The sequence below is a fragment of the Chiloscyllium plagiosum genome, unplaced genomic scaffold, assembly GCF_037043375.1.
Source record: "Chiloscyllium plagiosum isolate Xiang-an unplaced genomic scaffold, Cpla_swu_hap1 HiC_scaffold_20, whole genome shotgun sequence".
NCBI lineage: Eukaryota > Metazoa > Chordata > Chondrichthyes > Orectolobiformes > Hemiscylliidae > Chiloscyllium > Chiloscyllium plagiosum.
This window is the reverse complement of record NW_028270158.1, coordinates 28460675-28479730: the sequence shown is the minus strand read 5'-3', so window position 1 is coordinate 28479730 and position 19056 is coordinate 28460675. Positions and strand designations below refer to the sequence as shown.

Here is a 19056-nt window from a genome sequence, read left to right as displayed (position 1 = left end):
CTTAAAGGGTAGTTTTTTTCAGTTATTTATTTTCAGTATTAATAAGGATGCATTATCATTTTAATACTACATATTTAAATTCTGTTTCCATGAATAATTGAAAAACCAACTGCAAAGTCTCACATGATTAGTTAGTTCTTACCTCTTTCTCCAGTATTGAGACCAAGTTCTGGGCAGGAGGTCTTCCATCGCTGGAGATCTGTGTAGTGAGGATAGGAACTTGTTTCTCCTCACGTAATGGGGTACATTCTACTTCCTGCCATCTATGTTCAATTTCAACATCAACGCTTTTAGGTCCCGGGGATATGGTGGTTGTGATGGCTCCATCTACCTCCATCCTATTCACATCATTGTGACCCGGGGAAATAGCAACATCAGTTGTCTCAAATCGTCTGCGCCTTTCCTCTCGTCGCCGGGCACGGTCTTTTTCCAATTCCTGAGAGTCTGTTGCAGGATTGGCCATGTCTCTGATATACATGGAAGTAGGTCTATGAACACGACCTCCACTGTGCCACTGTTGAACTGGACGAAATTCTGCCCAGTCAAACGTTTTGGAGCGTCCTTCTTTTCTTCGTTCCAAGGCCCTGCTTTTCTTCGGTTCAGCTTCTAGATCAGGTACATCTTTTGAGGTTAATGCTGGCTTTTCCCCATTGACTGAGGTGCCTTCAAACAGACTTCTTACTTTCATTTTCTCCTCTGGGATACTCCTGTTAGAAAGCAAGGAATAAAGAAATTACAGCCAGCAGTCGATTAAACAGATATGTTTACATCCTCAATGATTCAATAATCCTCTTCTTGAATTATTGAATGCTCGAATAACTCCCTTTGGAATCTCATTTTCAAACCATTAGGACACAACTTGACTTTGGGAAGGAGGGGCAAAAACGAGATGTCAGTTGTGACACACTGGCTAGAATGTGGGATCAATTTTGTGGATAGTTGATCCTTTTTGGTCCATCCTTTTTGTAAGTTGATATATTCACAAATTGAATAGATTTGAGAGGGTAGATACAGAAAAAAATGCTTTTCTTAGCAGAAAAATTCAAACATAAATATGACAGTCATTCATAAGTCCAAATGTGAATTTAGAACTAATTATCCAAAAAGCTATTAGGACACTGAATATTCAATAACATGGAGTGATTGTGCAAAGTAGCATAATTTGCATTTATTTTTTTCACATGTTGTAGCTATCACTGCGAAGCCAACATTTGTTGCTCAACCCCGATTGCCCTGGAGAAGGTGGTCATAGTGTACAACCACAATACTGTTAGGAAGGGAGTTCCTTAGCGATAGTGAAACAACAGCGATATAATTCCAAGTCAGGAAGTAGTTGGGAATTTGCATGTGATAGTATTCTTCCAAAGGTAAAGTAGGAAAATGGTACATACTGCTGGAAATATGCATAAATAGGTATTTGTTTGATTGGTAGGATGTGACAAGTGGAGTCCTGCAGAGTCTGTCCTGGGGTCTCAGCTTTTCACAATTTACATCAATGACTTAGATGAGGTGAAAGAAAGAATGGAAGTTAAATTCATAGACAACACCAAAATAGATAAGAATTATATTGTGAAGGTGACATAGGACATAAGGATAGGTTGAGTGAATGGGAAAAAATCTGGAAGATGGAGTACAATATGGAAAACTTTGACAAGAATAAAAAAAAGGGGTATAACTGAAATAGAGAAGAGCTGCAGAATTCCAAGGTCCAGAAGGATTTGGGTGATCTGGACAAAAGATACAAAAAGTTTGTATGCAGGTAGAGCAAATAATTATTGGCTAATGGAATGTGTTTCTTTATTGCAAGAGGAATTGAACATAAATGTATGATTATTGTGCTTCAGTCATACATATCGGTAGGCCACAAATACTGTGCACAGTTTTGTTCTCCTTATTTAAGGAAGGACATAAATGCAATGGAGTTGGTTCACAGGAGATTTATTGGATTGACACCTTGAATAAGCATTTCGTCTTATGGGGATAGTGTAAACAAGCCTAGCCTTTCCAGCCTGAGTTCAGAAGAGTACGGGTAATTTAATTGAAGTGCATAAGATCCTGAATAGTCTTGGTTGAAACTTTATTGCTGGAACAGCACAGCAGGTCAGGCAGCATCCAGGGAACAGGAGATTCGACGTTTCGGGCACAGGCCCTTCTTCAGGAATGAGCAGAGAGTGTTCAGCAGGAGAAGATAAAAGGTAGGGAGGAGGGACTTGGAGGAGGGGCGTTGGAAATGTGATAGGTGGAAAGAGGTCAAGGTGAGGGTGATAGGTCGGAGTAGGATGGAGGCGGAGAGGTCAAGAAGACGACTGCAGGTCAGGAAGGCGGTGCCGGGCTGGAGGGATTCAGCTGAGACAAAGTGGGGGGGAGGGGGGATGAAGAAACTGGTGAAGTCCAAGTTCATCCCCTGTGGTTGGAGGGTTCCCAGTCGGACTGCTCGGACACTCTCTGCTCATTCCTGAAGAAGGGCCTGTGCCCGAAACGTCGAATCTCCTGTTCCCTGGATGCTGCCTGATCTGCTGTGCTGTTCCAGCAATAAAGTTTCAACTTTGATCTCCAGCATCTGCAGACCTCACTTTCTCCCTGAATAGTCTTGATAAGGCTTGTATGGAAAGTTCTGGGTAGGTTTTGGGTAGGTTCAGACCTAACGGGCATTGTTTTACAATTGGGGGTAGCCTTTTCAAGATAAAACTGAGAAATGATTTCTTTGAGAGGGTTGTGCAACTTTCAAATTCTGTGCCTCAGAAGCAGTCATTGAATATTTTAAATTCAGAGGTGGATGGATTCTTGTTAGACAGGGGAATCAAGGGTTATTGTGGGTAGATGGGAATGTGGAATTCAAAACACAAACAAATCAGCCATGATTTTATTCAAAGGGAGTAGGGTCAAGGGGCTCAATGATTATTTCTGCTCATATTTTGTATGTTAGATAGGACTTCGTCTCCACAAGACTTGTGCAGTGGTCCCTCACCAGGACTGGGTCTGTGGCAGGTATCTCCTTTCGGACTTGGCCAGCTCAGTCAGTAGTAATGCTACTGTAAGTGAGTGTCATTGAAGTCCACCACCCACAGCAGATTCTATGCCATTGCTATCTCACCAGCTGGCATTTGATGTGGAAGAGTACCGATTCATTGACTGAGAAAGGACTACAGGTGTAAATCAGCAGAAAGTTCCTTCAGCAACATTTGAGCTTTTAATTTTCCAAAATTTCCTGGATTTGGGGAAGGTTCCATTAATTTGAAAAATAGCAAATGTACCTCCATTGTTTAAAAAAAAGGGAAACAAAAAACAGGAAACTACAGGCTAGTTAGTTTAACATCTGTCAAAAGAAAGATGTTAGAAGTCATGTTTAAGCAATTTCTTTAAGGTCACTATAGTATAACATGTGCCCTGGCTAAAGGAAAACAGATGGATATCATAGATTGGAATTCCAGAAGTCATTTGGTAAGGTGCCACATGAAAGGTTGTGGCAGAAAATAAAAGCTAATGGTGTCAGGGGTAATAAGGTAGCATTAAAGATTGGCAAGCTCACCAGTAGCAAAGAATACCATAAATAAATGGGTTACTTTCTGGGTGGCAAGATGTAATGAGTAGTGTACCATAGAGATGAGGGCTGGGGCCTCAACATTTTACAATTTACATAAATTGCTTGAAGGAATTGACAGAAGGTATATATGATTACTAAATTTGTTGATGACAGAGATAAATAGGAAAGTAAATTTATGAAGAGGACATGGAGGATTGATTTCATGAGACTTCATAGGGTTCAGAAATACACCATGCCTCCTTCAACAATACATTCTAAATATGCAATCTCTACTGCCTGCAAACTCCCCTCTGAGCCACACTCCATTCAAATCTGGAATTATGTTGACAGTCCTTCTCTTCCACTGGGTCAAAAACCTGGAGCTTCCTTCTGAACTATGTTATGGATTCACCTACACCACATGGACTGCAGCATTCAAGACGTGGCTCTCTCAAGAGCACCGAGGAATGGCAGCAGATCCTGGCCTTCCAAGCAATACATACATCCCATGAGTGAATACAAATGGAGAGGCGGTGGTGGTGGTGGTGTGGTGTGGGGGGGGTAGAGGTTGTCAAGTATAATCTCTGGCACAGACTCATTGTTCCAATATGCCTGCGCTATACTTTACATGCAATTCTATGCAATCCTCTTCCAGACAGGCTGAATGTTGCTGACATAAGATTCCATAATTTTCATGAACACTGTAGTGCCATTTGCAAATTGCAATTCACCATGTCTCAAAATGGGGCACCGCCTGGCTGTTCCACTATGAGGGCTTTAATAGCAGGCCTACTTTGGGAGGGGACGTTCAAGAATAAGTCAATGGATAATAATCAGGTGGAGAAATGCTAGCTGGTTTTCTTTCCTCTGCTTACAAAAGCATCTTAGGCCAACTGTGGTCTTATATATATTTTATCTTAAATAATGGTTCAGTTTACCAATTCACTATGTGCCATATGATGCTCAATGTGAAGGAGCAAGTTATAAATGAGACACTGTGTACAGCCAATACTACACTGTAAATGCTGAAATAAATATCAGGTTTCCTGCAAAAAAAACTTTACCACAATCTCAGAACATCAGCTTTTGTTAAGCTGATTCCAAATTGGTTGAACATTCTCGTGCAAACTCCACAGGACCAATAAAATAACAACAAATTGAATTTATAATACACATGTAAGGCAGAAAAAAATTATATACTGCACACTTTCAGAAGCTCAACCAAATAATGATATCAAGCCACAAAAGAAGTATTTAGAGGTGTCAGTATTAGAGGCACATTTAAGGAAGTGAATTCTAAGGAGGATTTTAAAGAATGAGAGGATGTTTTGGAAAGAACTGCAAAGTGTGAGATGAAGAGAGCTGAACAAGACAGTATGACAGGAAGAGAGATTGGGGAGGTAGACAGGGATGAAAAGCAGAAGTTGCAGTTAATTTGGGGGACATGGGGTGGTTGCAAAGAAGTGGAAAATTATTATCACGCCATTTAGATTAGATTACCTACAGTGTGGAAGCAGGCCCTTCAGCCCAACAAGTCCACACCGACCCTCCGAAGAGCAACCCATCCAGACCCATTCCCCTACACCTAACACTATGGGCAATTTAGCGTGGCCAATTCACCTAATCTGCACATTTTTGGACTATGGGAGGAAACCGGAGTACCCAGAGGAAACCCACGCAGACACGGGGAGAACGTGCAAACTCCACACAGACAGTTGCCTGAGGAGGGAATTGAACCCGGGTCTCTGGCGCTGTGAGGCAGCCGTGCTAACCACTGTGCCACCGTGCCACCGTTATTCAAACATGAACATGAGAGTTTTTAATATAGGCCATATGGGATCAAGAAGCTAACATAAGTCAACAGGAACACAGTAACAATAACAGATGACTGGGAATTAATGCAGTATAGCAGGAGGGGCCAAGAAAATTAATAGAAAGAAAATGCTGGGTGTCATTAGTGTACTCAAAAAGCTGACTACATCGTTGAAACTGAGAGTGTGTAGATGAGGAAGGGGAGGGGCTTTGAAAGTAGAACATTCAGTAGAAATGCTCCGGCTACAACTGTAATAATAAATTTGGAATCTAGTGGGGACATCCTTTGTGCAGAAGTATTTGAGGAGCAGTCAAATGTGGTTAACTGTGTCCATGATTGAAGAGAGATTGAAGACGGACAGTAACAACTACAATGACTTATGTATACACTATGATCATTGTCACAAAGAATGCTCTTTGTGATTTTGGTTTAGGTTATTTTAGTGCTGTGACAGGACAGTAAAACTGATCAAAGCATTTTGTAGAAGGAACTTTGGAAAGAAGATACTGAATTTGGAGTTGATCTCTTTGGTGGGGAAAGGGAAGATGAAACTGGGAAGTGTCCACAATAAACATGAAAATCACTAATACATGCTGCTAGTCACAAACAACAAACATAACAGAGACAGACTGTGGCTCCAACCTTTGTTTCAGCACAGACATTTTCAAATGAACGTTCTTCCTGTGTTGATATAAAAGAAAATCATTCATAAAAGATTCATAATCAGCTGCAGAATGAGAAGCAGAAATTAATTAAAAGTAGTAATGTTAGAAATTGAAATACAGAGGACAGTGAAAATAAAAAAAAACAGTGCCTGAAGTGTTTGTGAAATCTGTCTTAATATATATAACAGTTTGAGGTTTTGGAGAAGATTTGTAGCTCAGGTTGAGGTTCAGATTGTAAATTTGCTGGCTGAGCTGGTAGATTTGTTCTCAGACATTTCGTCACCATGCTAGGTAACATCATCAGTGAGCCTCCGGTGAAGCATTGGTGTTGTGCTCTGCTTGCTATTTATGGGTCTTGGTTTGTTGTGGTGGATGGTATCATTTCTGGTTCTGTTTCTCAGAAGTTGGTAAATGGGGTCCAAATCTATATGTTTGTTAATGAAGTTCTGGTTTGAATGCCAGGCCTCTAGGAATTCCCATGTGTGTCTTTGTTTGGCCTGTCCTAGGAAGGATGTATTGTCTGAGTCAAACTGGTGTCTTTCTTCCTCTGTGTGTATGGATACCAGTGATAATTGGTCATGTCCTTTGGTGACCAGTTCATGCTCATGTATCTTGGTGGCTGGTTTCCTGCCCGTCTGTGCAATGTAATGTTTGTTGCAGTCCTTGCAGAGTATTTTATACATAACATTCATTCTGCTGGTTGTTGGTACGGGGTCCTTTAACTTTTAGGAATTCTCATGTGTGTCTCTGTCTGGCTTGTCCTAGGATGGAGGTGTTGCCCCAATCAAAGTGATATCCTTCCTCATCTGTATGTAAGGATACAAATGAGAGTGGGTCATGTCCTAGAATTCCTAGAAGCATGGCATGCCAACTGGAATTCTATCAAGAAACACATTGACTTGGATGCCATTTACCAAACCCTGAGAAAAAGAACAGGAGATGACATCATCAGAAGAAATGATGTCACCACAGGAAATGACATCACCAACCCAAGGAAACATATACACATAAATAGAAAGTGGGCCATGCCACCAGTGCTTCATCCGAAGGCTCACTGATGATGTTATCTGGTATGATGATGAAAACGAACCTTCCACCTCAGTGAGCAAACCTATATCCAGTAGGAATATACTTAAGAGAGAAATCAGGAGGGTAAAAAGGGGACATGAGATTGCCTTGGCAAAGAGAGTTAAGGAGAATACAAAGGGTTTTTACAATCATGGAATACAGGGAGAACTAGCCATTTGGATACAGAACTGGCTCAAAGGTAGAAGGCAGAGGGTGGTGGTGGTGGTGGAGGGTTGTTTTTCAGACTGGATGCCTGTGACCAGTGGAGTGCCACAAGGATCGATGCTGGGCCCTCTATTTTTTGTCATTTACATAAATGATTTGGATGCGAGCATAAGAGGTACAGTTAGTAAATTTGCAGATGACACCAAAATTGGAGGTGTAGTGGACAGCAAAGAGGGTTACCTCAGATTACAACAGGATCTTGACCAGATGGGCCAATGGGCTGAGAGGTGACAGATGGAGTTTAATTCAGATAAATGCGAGGTGCTGCATTTTGGGAAATCAAATCTTAGCAGGACTTATACACTTAATGGTAAGGTCCTAGGGAGTGTTGCTGAACAAAGAGACCTTGGAGTGCAGGTTCATAGCTCCTTGAAAGTAGAGTTGCAGGTAGATAGGATAGTGAAAAAGGCATTTGGTATGCTTTCCTTTATTGGTCAGAGTACTCAGTACAGGAGTTGGGAGGTCATGTTGCAGCCGTACAGGACATTGGTTAGGCCACTGTTGGAATATTGCGTGCAATTCTGTCTCTGTCCTATCGGAAAGATGTTGTGAAACTTGAAAGGGTTCAGAAAAGATTTACAAGGGTATTGCCAAGATTGGAGGATCTAAGCTTCAGGGAGAAGCTGAACAGGCTGGGACTGTTTTCCCTGGAGCATCGGAGGCTGAGGGGTGACCTTATAGAGATTTACAAAATTATGAGGGGCATGGATAGGATAAATAGACAAAGTCTTTTCCCTGGGGCTGGGGAGTCCAGAACTAGAGGGCATAGGTTTAGGGTGAGAGGGGAAAGATATAAAAGAGACCTAAGAGGCAACTTTTTCATGCAGAGGGTGGTACGTGTATGGAATGAGCTGCCAGAGGATGTGGTGGAGGCTGGTACAATTGCAACATTAAAGAGGCATTTGGATGGGTATATGAATAAGAAGGGCTTGGCGGGATATGGGCCGGGTGCTGGCAGGTGGGACTAAATTGGGTTGGGATATCTGGTCGGCATGGACGGGTTGGACCGAAGTGTCTGTTTCCATGCTGTACATCTCTATGACTCTATAAATACATTAAGGACAAAAGGGTCACTAGGAAGAGAATACGGCCCTTCAAAGATCAGCAAAGTGACTTTTGTGTGGAGCCACAGGAGATGGGGAAGATACTAAACAAGTATTTTGCATCAGCATTTACTGTGGAAAAGGACATGGAAGATATAGAATGCAGAGAACTCGATGATGAAAAATGTCCAGATTACAAAGGAGGAAGTACTGGATGTGGTGAAATGCATAAAGGTGGATAAATCCTCAGGGCTATCCTAGAACTCTGTGGGAAGCTAGCGAAGTGATTGCTAGGCCCCTTGCTGAGATATTAATATAATCGATAGTCACAGGTGAGGTGCCGGAAGATTGGAGGTTGGCGAATATGGTACTATTTAAAAAAGGTGGAAAGGACAAGCCAGGGAAATATAGACCGGTGAGGTTGACATCAGTGGTGGGCAAGTTGTTGGAGGGAATCCTGAGCGATAGGATTTACACGTATTTGGAAAGACAAGAACTGATTAGGGATAGACAAACAAGGGTTTGTGCATTGGAAATCATGTCTCATGAACTTGATTGAGTTTTTGAAGAAATAACAGAGGATTGATGAGGACAGAATGGTGGACATGATCTATATGGACTTCAGTAAGGCACTCGACAAGGTTCCCCATGGGAGACTGATTAGCAAGGTCAGATCTCATAGAATACAGGGAGAACTAGCCACTTGGATACAGAACTGGCTCAAAGGTAGAAGACAGAGGGTGGTGTTGGAGGGTTGTTTTTCAGACTGGAGGCCTGTGACCAGTGGAGTGTCACAAGGATCGGTACTGGGTCCACTACTTTTCATCATTTATATAAATGATTTGGATGTGAGCATAAGAGGTACAGTTAGTAAGTTTGCAGTTGACAACAGAATTGGAGGTGTAGTAGACATCGAAGGAGGTTACCAGCAGCATCTTGATCAGATGGGCCAATGGGCTGAGGAGTGGCAAATGATGTTTAATTTAGATAAATACAAGGTGTTGCATTTTGGGAAAGTAAATCTTAGCAGGACTTATACACTTAATAGTAAGGTCCTAAGGAGTGTTGCTGAACAAAGTGACCTTGAAGTGCAGGTTCATAGCTCCTTGAAAGTAGAGTTGCAGGTACGTAGGTTAGTGAAGAAGACGCTTGGTGTGCTTTCCTTTATTGGTCAGAATATTGAGGATAGGAGTTGGAAGGTCATGTTGCAGCTTACAGGACATTGGTTCGGTTACTTTTGGAATATTGCATGCAATTCTGGTCTCCTTCCTATCGGAAGGATGTTGTGAAACTTGAAAGGGTTCAGGAAAGCCTTACAAGGATGTTGCCAGAATTGGAGGATTTGAGCTATGCTGTTTTTCCTGGAGCGTTGCAGGCTGAGGGGTGACCTTATAGAGGTTTATAAAATCCTGAGGGGCATAGATAGGGTAAATAGACAAGGTCTTTTCCCTGGGGTGGGGAAGTCCAAAACTGGAGGGCATAGGTTTAGGGTGAGAGGGGAAAGATATAAAAGAGACCTAAGGGGCAATCTTTTCATGCAGAGGCTGGTGTGTGTATGGAATTAACTGCCAGAGGACGTGGTGGAGGCTGGCACAATTGCAACATTTAAAAGGCATCTGGATGAATAGGAAGGGTCTGGAGGGATATGGGTCGGGTGCTGGCAAGTGGACTAGATTACGTTGGGATATCTCGTCAGCATGGATGAGTTGGAATGAAGGATCTGTTTCCGGCTGTACAGCTTTATGACTCTGTGTGTCTTGACCAATGGTTTTCAATGAAAGACAAAGAGAAGCTTCTCATAGTGAAATAGGGAGAAACACAAGTTAGGTTTTTATTACTATTTCCAAAGATGGTAAGGTGGTCCAGTCCTACAAACACTTCATTTTGTGGGTGGATGTGGTACGTGATGGAAGGCAAAGTTTAGAAGCTGGATGGTAATCATTAACAATAACAAGATCATGAATTTATTCGGCAATGTTAAAGTATCAAGATGGGTAGGGTTTGGGAGTTCCAGAGCTCAGGGTTTAGGTAGTTGAAGGCACAGCCACCAAAGGTGGATCTGTTAAAATTGAGAATGCTCAACAAGTCAGAATTAGCAGTTCAAAGACACCTCAGAGGAGAAGAGATGGGAAGGGATGAGACCATAGAGTAGTTTGAACACCAGGGTGAGAATTTTAAAATAGAGGCATTCCTTAAATGGGAGCCATGCATGGCTGAATAGGATTTGATGCAATTTAATGACCTCACATTTATGGAGGGCCGAATGTGAGACAGGATGTAATCAGATAGGGTTAACCCCATTAGGACATCACTGCGTCTTTGATTACAGTGATTTTTTGCATCAGAATCTTTTTCATTCTTTAGTTTAATTTTTTAAAATTTGTTCATGGGATATGGGCACCTTTGGCCAGGCCAGCATTCATTGCCCATCCCTAAATTGCTTAGAGGGTAATTAAGAGTCAGCCACATTGTTCTGGGTTTGGAGTCATATGTAGGCTAAGCCAGGTTAAAACAATGACTGCAGATGCTGGAAACCATATTCTGGATCAGTGGTGCTGAAAGAGCACAGCAGTTCAGGCAGCATCCAACGAGCAGCGAAATCGACGTTTCGGGCAAAAGTCCTTCATCCTGATGAAGGGCTTTTGCCCGAAACGTCGATTTCGCTGCTCGTTGGATGCTGCCTGAACTGCTGTGCTCTTCCAGCACCACTGATCCAGAATGTAGGCTAAGTCAGGTAAGATTAGATTAGATTAGATTAGATTACAGTGTGGAAACAGGCCCTTCGGCCCAACAAGTCCACACCGACCCGCCGAAGCGAAACCCACCCATACCCCTACATTTACCCCTTACCTAACACTACAGGGAATTTAGTATGGCCAATTCACCTGACCCTGCACATCTTTGGATGGTGGGAGGAAACCGGAGCACCCGGAGGAAACCCACGCAGACACGGGGAGAACGTGCAAACTCCACACAGTCAGTCGCCTGAGGCGGGAATTGAACCCGGGTCTCTGGCGCTGCAAGGCAGCAGTGCTAACCACTGTACCACCGTGCCGCCCACCAAAAATGGCATATTTCCTTCCTTAAAGGTCATTAGTGAACATGTGTTTCTAATACAATCAATAGTGGTTACTTGTTCACCATTAGGCTAGTTTTCTAATTCCAGACTTTTTTTATTGAACTCAAATTTCAGCATCAGCCATTCCAACCACTGACCCCTGAACATTAGCCCAAATTCTGGATTACCAGTCCAGAGACATTACCTACAACCCCTGGGGTTGGAGTTCTGATTTACTAGTTCAGTGATATTACCATTATGACACCACCTCTGCTCAGAGAAAGCTATCAAGGACTGTAAGGTATTTTAGGCATTGTGTGACAGTCACTGAAAACTCCCTACCTGGTCACATCTGGTGTAGTGACAGGATGCACATTTTTCATTATCGCTTGGATCCAGTTCCTGCGAATCCCTGACGTCATGGCAGATAACGTGTACACCTTTGCTTTCATCTGGATCACATGTCATAAGAAAGCATATGCACTAAATACAGTGCAACAGAAATACAAATACAGGACTGAAACTGTATACGGAATAGCATTAGAAAGGTTACATAACAGATAACTGAGTAAGAGTAACAGACTGGAATCTAATATTGGGTTTCATGTAGGATAACAGGAGTTCAGTTGAGGCTGAGATATTTGTACTCCCATTGTAACAGCACTGTGGCTGTACCTGCTCCACACGGGTTACAGGGTTTCAAGAAGGCACCTCACCATCATGTTCTGCAGGGCAATTAGAGATGGACAATGAATGCTGGACTTGCCAACAAGGTCCAAATCCCACAAATGATTTTTTTTTCTTAAAACCTGAAAGAGAACAATTGACTAAAATCTAATTGAGGGATTTGGATGATCTCAAACAGGAAGAACAAGCTTGATTGTTTTAAACCAAATTTTGAATTTCTTAATTATCCATGGGCATCTGTTGCTAATTTAGCCATCAATAAAATTCTGGAATTTCACACTCAAAAGATATGGAATATTGACACCTACAAAGTCTACATCAAAACTGAACAAGCCCAAGGATTCACTAAGATAGCTGTGACTCAGCTGATAGTGTTTATAAATGTTTATTTCATTTGCACACACTGACCTATTCAGCAGAGATATAGAGCAATGATATTTAAAGTGAAGGATAGACAACAGATATTTTAAAATTCTGCACTCAGATTCAAATCAGAGCACTCCGAATTCAAGGATAGCTCCAGCCAAATGCAAGGTAAGGCCTCCCCTTTTCTGAAAGAGCAAGCAAATGAAAGCAAGCTACATCACAGATCATATAGACAGTAAAGCTCTTATACTCCAGAACTTGAAGAATGCTTGGCCATTATGGAATTTCTGACAGCTGAAATTATTTCTCTGATGAAACCTGTCCCTGTAATGTCAAATTAAGTCATTTTTGTTGGCATCACTCAGATTGACTGGGAAATAACACAAAATATCCTCAAAATATTTCACATAAAAACCTCACTGCTGCTTTGGGAAGTAATTCTCAATTCAACAAAATCAGTGCAAGTCCTACAGGGTGTTTGATGCATGAGCTGAAGTGGCAAACAAATCCATGCACAACTATTTATTCAGAGACTGCAAAAAGAAGTCCATGTACACTAATTAAATATTTTAAGCCACTGAGCATTCAGTGTGTGTTGTCAGAACACAGTTGTATTGAAAAAATAATAGAACCATCAAGAGTTTTGAAATTACTGATGCACCACTGCACACAACTCACTCTCTCCATCTCTACCTTTCTCCCCATAGTCTGCCTTTTGGTCAATTAATATTTCTGGCTTAATCTTCTAAAAGCTTGAATTATCTGAAAATCAACAGATATTTTCCCCTCTCATGGATATAACTCTAGATACCTTGCAATTTCAGGTGAAATCTACACTTACATGGATCTGAAATCCATAGTTCCTTGGCACTTCATATTCAGTGACATTGTAGCAGTTACTTAAATCAATCTCACCATCCAGGTCCACAGTCTGTAGAAATAAAATGGACAAGTTCATGCAAAATACAGACAGAGTGTTGCAGCTGCCAATTTCAGTGAAATAACACAGTTCAGTACAGCTAGATCTTGTAAACACAATTACACTTTGAGCATATGATATTATTTTGCAAACTCAAACAGATGCTACTTGAACAATATCCAATTAATACACTGACTACAGGGTATACAGTGCTGGATTCCCTTGGCTATGCTGTACAAATCACACTTGATATAAGAATGTGTCAGCAACACCAGCATCACAACAAGGCGTGTGTGCGCCTCTAACAGGATAGTCTACTTGATGCTGCAAAGCTACGACATCCTCTATAACATAAAAAAAACTGGGCAGGATACAAAAGTATCCAACAGACATTTATTACTGCTAACTATTATATACAAATATTACATTTTCCAGAGAAAATATTTCTAATAGCATGGTACCCTTTAAGCGATCATGGTTAAGTTCAGGTTTGAGCTCTTTACACTCAGATCATGAGCTATGATACAGTCAGCATATCTCTTAAAGATATCTTGACATACTAACTGCGAAACAACACAAGATCTCCCTTCTCCAAAAGTAAGGTCTTGCCCCAAACAAACATACATGTTGTGCATGTACGCATGTTGTCAATTTTATAATTATTTATAGTCTTTAATCTTTATTACAATGATAACATTTCAGAGTTAAATGGAACACTGAAGGTTTAACAACTTGTCCTGATCTGATGGTCGTATACTCATCTGTAAAGATACATCTTGTTCTCTGATCCACTTGTTTGACAATTTGGTTGTCTTGCTGCTGGTTACTGTCACTCAACATCACTGTACAATTATTGTCAGAGTGTTCTTCCTCGTTGTCTGTATGCATCACACATTGGTCTGAGCTGGTGTTGGTTCCTCTAGTATCAGTACTGACTTAGGTGGTTATATATTTCAGAAACTTTGCTAGAATGCAGGCATTTCTAACTTGCAGTCTGGCCAGTGTACATGTTCCATAGTTGTCAACCTGCTTCCTTGTTGTGTATCCCTTTCATTCTGTTTGGAATGGGTTGAAAGTTGGTTGCTGGGGAAGGTCATTCGAAATTGTGTTGGGGATGGTAATCCTTTCTCCATTGATGTTGCATGGAAGTGCACCAATGCAATACAAAAATCTTGCTTTGTTTGATTATTGATTTGATTGTATCACTCATTCTGCTATCCTGACTGAGTGTGGATAGTGAGGTAATGTGATATGGGTCACTGCCCAATCAGTACCTGATTTTAAATAGTTTGTCAGTTTATTGTGGTCTGTTGTCACATGCTATCAATTCTGGGATACCTAACAAACTGAAAATAGCACTCACTTTGTCTGTAACGGTCATACTACAGCATCAAACTGATATGTTGGTTGGTCCATCATCGAACAATGGGAAACATAAAGGATTATGCACTGTAAATACATCTGTTGCTACTTCCATCTGAGGAGTGGATTGCACATCATGTGGACTTAGAGACTCTCTCTGCTGTTGGGGTTGATACATGCCTCGCATGTATTCATGAATCATTGAATATCCTGATTCATCCCTGGCCACTACACAGCCATCTTGCACTCACGGTCTTGTGCATTCAATACCCATGAACCACTGGCATACCATGGAAATGACATCTTGATGTAATGTTCTTGATACTTGGGTTGAATTCCCTTTGAAAATGACTTGTCATGATATACCAAGTCCATATCTATCTATGTAATCGAAATTAAAAGACTTTTCTCAGACACTTCTTTAATAATTTCAGTCCATCAGTGGATATTAATCTTCTGCAAGTCTTGTAGTTGCTGATCTTCAAGAGTTGGTGATTGCAACTTGACACTGCTCTGGCCAAAGTAGAACAGAGCAACATGGAGAGCATCATCACCATTGTAGCTGAGAGCATCAGTGTGTAGATCAAAAGAAATATCTTGGTTTTTGAGTGACTTGTAATCTATTCGGTATGTCAGATATAATCAATCTAGTATAAAATCAAAGTTTTGGAGAAACTCAGCAGGTCCGGTAGCATGAGTGGAAATGGCACAGTGTCAAATTGGACTCAAAGCATTAATCCTGTTTCTCCCTGCTTCCCCAGATGCTGCCAGGCATGGAGAATTTCTGTTGCTGCGTTTGAGTTTTTATTTCAGATCTCCATCACAGATTGCTTTGTTTTTACTTGAGTGTAATCATCCTGGTACGTGGCTTATATCTCACTTCAAACTCCTATCCTTGCAAACCATTAACTGCTTCACAAGTGTTCGGTTCTGCCATAATGGGTGCATTTTGAATCCCAGGAATTGTGACAATGCTCTTACAATTAATTGGATGGGTCACCAATAATCATCCCCAGTGTTACATAGGCCATCCCAAAATGTACAAATATCTCCAATCCCAAGTACACCACCAAAATAATCATATATCTGCACTACTGCTATTCAGGAGAAAAACCATTCACACTAGGTTTTGCAGTAGATTTGTAGGTGATCAGTGCTAAAAATGGAGTAATGACATTGTGTGTTTTTTTATTTTATTATTTTCATGCACATTTTGAGCAAGACAATGGCAGAACTAACCAAGGACTGGACACACAGGGAAGGCTCTTTAATTTGCAGAAGCACTTCTTTAGTGTTTCTAAACTGTATCTTCTTCAAAGGGAGCTTTTTGGACCATTTAACTACCATTTTATAAAACTGGATCACAACCTGTATTTTTATAGAAAAAAGATAAAGCACTCAATACACTTTAATACAGGTCTGTAAACTTTAGTTTTAGTTGTCTTTGTAGCATCAGCTTGTATCTCAAAAAAAACTCAAAGCAGAAGTAAAATGGCACTGTTTTCTTTCAGGTCAATACCAATCTACAGATCTCGACAGCAATATTCACAAAAACTGATGCTGCTGATTGTTCTAATTCTCTGATATCCAAAACTGTCATTCAATTGATCTTCAATTATTTTCTAATTATCTGTCACCAAAATGTTGGAGTCTTTCATCAAAGGCTACGACTGTTTACCATGATGAGTTTTTTTTCCCCAGAGAGTATTTTACCTCAAGAGGCAATCCTTATGTTAACTCCTGTAACATGGATATCACGGTATTAAGAAATGCAACAAACATTTATTATAGCCAACTACAATATATAAACATCACATTTCTCAGACACCCAAATATCTGCACTAGTATTAAGTTAATGGTTACAACAAAGGAATACACATCCAATGGCATGTCATGCTTCAAACAATACCAGTTAAGATGGTTCTGAAGGAAGGTCACTGGACCCGAAATGTTAACTCGGATTTCTCTCCTTAGATGCTGCCAGACCTGCAGAGCTTTTCCACCAATATTGGTTTTTGTTTCCAGTTAAAATGGTATTTGAGAATTTTATATCCTTATGTCATATGCTATAGTAAAGTGATGATGTTAAATGAGCAATGACATGCTGACCATGAAATACAACACAACAAACAACGTTGTAAATGCACAAGCCTGTATGCTAAAAGGATCCGCTGACTGAAATATTAGCTATTGTAGTGAAAAGAATGCTTCCAATTCCTCAATGTCTATAGATTACAGAACAGCAATTTAGCCAAAGTTCGCACAGTTGACATCTTGCTACATCATATGTGTGAACAACCGGCGTAAATAAACTGAACCCGAGTGTCACTTCTCCTTTAGTTGAATACCATATAGGTAGTCACTGTCTGTGACTACACATTAATAATGCCACTTAGGATTGTGTTGAGTCACAACATTCAAGAAAAATCAAGTGAAGTTAGGGCTAAGCTGAAAAAACATCATCCATTAATGTCAGCAGCTTCTTGGTGATCTACATGTGTGTTGAGGAAGAATTTCTTTTCTCATTAGGTTGAGTGTCTTTGGAGCCCTTGCCACAGAGTCCTTGTGTGTACCTAAGCCTGAGATACATAGATTCTTAATCAGTAAGGAATCAAGATTTACAGTGAAAACACAAGGAAAATGGACATAAGGAATACTGGATCCCACTAAATGGAGCAGGCGTGAGCAGTCAAACAGCCAACCCACGTTCCTGTTTCTTATAGTCTGTGACTCTCACCTCCTCTGCAGCAGAGTCTCGGTAATACTTCAGAACTTGGTCAGTCAGGACAAACCAATGCTTCTTCCACTAAAAGAAAATAGAATATGTCACCAATATTCTCTTATTAGAATAGCTTACCTAGAGACTTTGACTAACATTCAGTCATTCCCATTCATGTCATGTTGTAATGTCGCCATGAAGGAACCTGCTCCATATTGCACTCTAAGGGGTATAAAAGTGAAACCTTGGATAACTCCTCTGACTTTCTCACTACTAATTGTTGGATGGCTTTTAATTTTACACTGTAACGTATCAATGTTAGGAATAGTTAGTAAATCAGAGATACAGTGGGTAGAAGGAAACAGAAATACAAGTTTAAAAACTACAGGAACACCAGCCCTCTATGGGTTAAGTAACAACAAAGTAATTAATTAAGGGATGTCTTATAACATATAAAAGTGGAAAAATACTGAGGACCTGATCAGGTATATGCGAGAACTCTGTGGGAAGCAAAGGAAGTGATTGCTGGGCTCCTTGCTGAGATATTTTTATCATCGATAGTCACAAGTGAGGTGCCGGAAGACTGAAGGTTGGCTAACATGGTGCCATTATCTAAGAAAGGTGGTAAGGAAAAGCCAAGGAACTATAGACCAGTGAGCCTAACATCGGTGGTGGGCAAGTTGTTGGAGGGAATCCTGAGGGACAGTACTTGTGTGCATTTGGAAAGGCAAGAACTAATTAGGGACAGTCAACATGGCTTAGTGCATGAGAAGTCATGTCTCTGAACTTGATTGAGGTTTTTGAAGTGACAAAGAGGATTGATGAAGGGAGAGTGGTAGACATGATCTATATGGATTTCAGTAAGGCATTCAACAAGGTTCCTCAAGGTAGACTGGCTAGCAAGGTCATATCTCACAGAATACAGGGAGAACTAGCCATTTGGATGCAGAACTGGCATAAGGTGGAAGACACAGAGGATGGTGGTGGAGGTTTGCTTTTCAGACTGAAGGCCTGTGACCAGTGGAGTGCCACAAGGATCGGTGCTGGGTCCACTACTTTTCATCATTTATATAAATGAGTTGGATGTGAACATAGGAGGTATGGTTAGTAAGTTTGCAGATGATACCAAAATTGGAGGTGGACAGCAAAGAAGGTTACCTCAGAGTACAATGGGATCTTGATCAGATGGGCCAATGACCTGAGGAGTGGCAGATGGAGTTTAATTTAGATAAATGTGAGATGCTGCATTGTGGAAAGGCAATGAGAACAGGACTTGTACACCAATGGTAAGGTCCTGGGGAGTGTTGCTGAACAAAGAGACCTTGGAGTGCAGATTCCTTGAAAGTGGAATCACAGGTAGATAGGATAGTGAAGGCAATGGTTGGTAATCTCTTCTTTACTGAACAGAGCATTGAGTATAGGAGTTGGGAGGTTATGTTGTGGCTGTACAGGACATTGGTTTGGCCACTTTCGGAATACTGTGTGCAATTCTTGTCTCTCTCCTGTTGGAAGGATGTTGTGAAACGTGATAGGGTTCAGAAAGGATTTACAAGGATATTGCCATGGTTGGAGGGTATGCAGTAGGGAGAGGCTGAATAGGCTGAAGCT

The 19056-nt window shown here is 41.0% G+C and overlaps 1 protein-coding gene across 5 annotated transcripts in view; it reads right to left on the bottom strand.

The window, feature by feature from the left end:
* The window catches only part of LOC122560748 (uncharacterized), a 199647-nt gene that overhangs the window by 35577 nt on the left and 145014 nt on the right, over window positions 1–19056 (bottom strand). For 4 of the 5 annotated variants that reach the window (XM_043711765.2, XM_043711767.2, XM_043711770.2 and 1 more), the window contains 5 exons: window positions 17467–17535; window positions 13290–13379; window positions 11738–11847; window positions 5979–6017; window positions 143–707 (listed from right to left, as the gene is read on the bottom strand). In XM_043711765.2, the coding sequence (XP_043567700.2) occupies window positions 143–707; window positions 5979–6017; window positions 11738–11847; window positions 13290–13379; window positions 17467–17535 (873 nt within the window). The remainder of the gene's footprint in view (window positions 1–142; window positions 708–5978; window positions 6018–11737; window positions 11848–13289; window positions 13380–17466; window positions 17536–19056) is intronic. The other variant, XM_043711771.2, reaches the window with a different exon arrangement.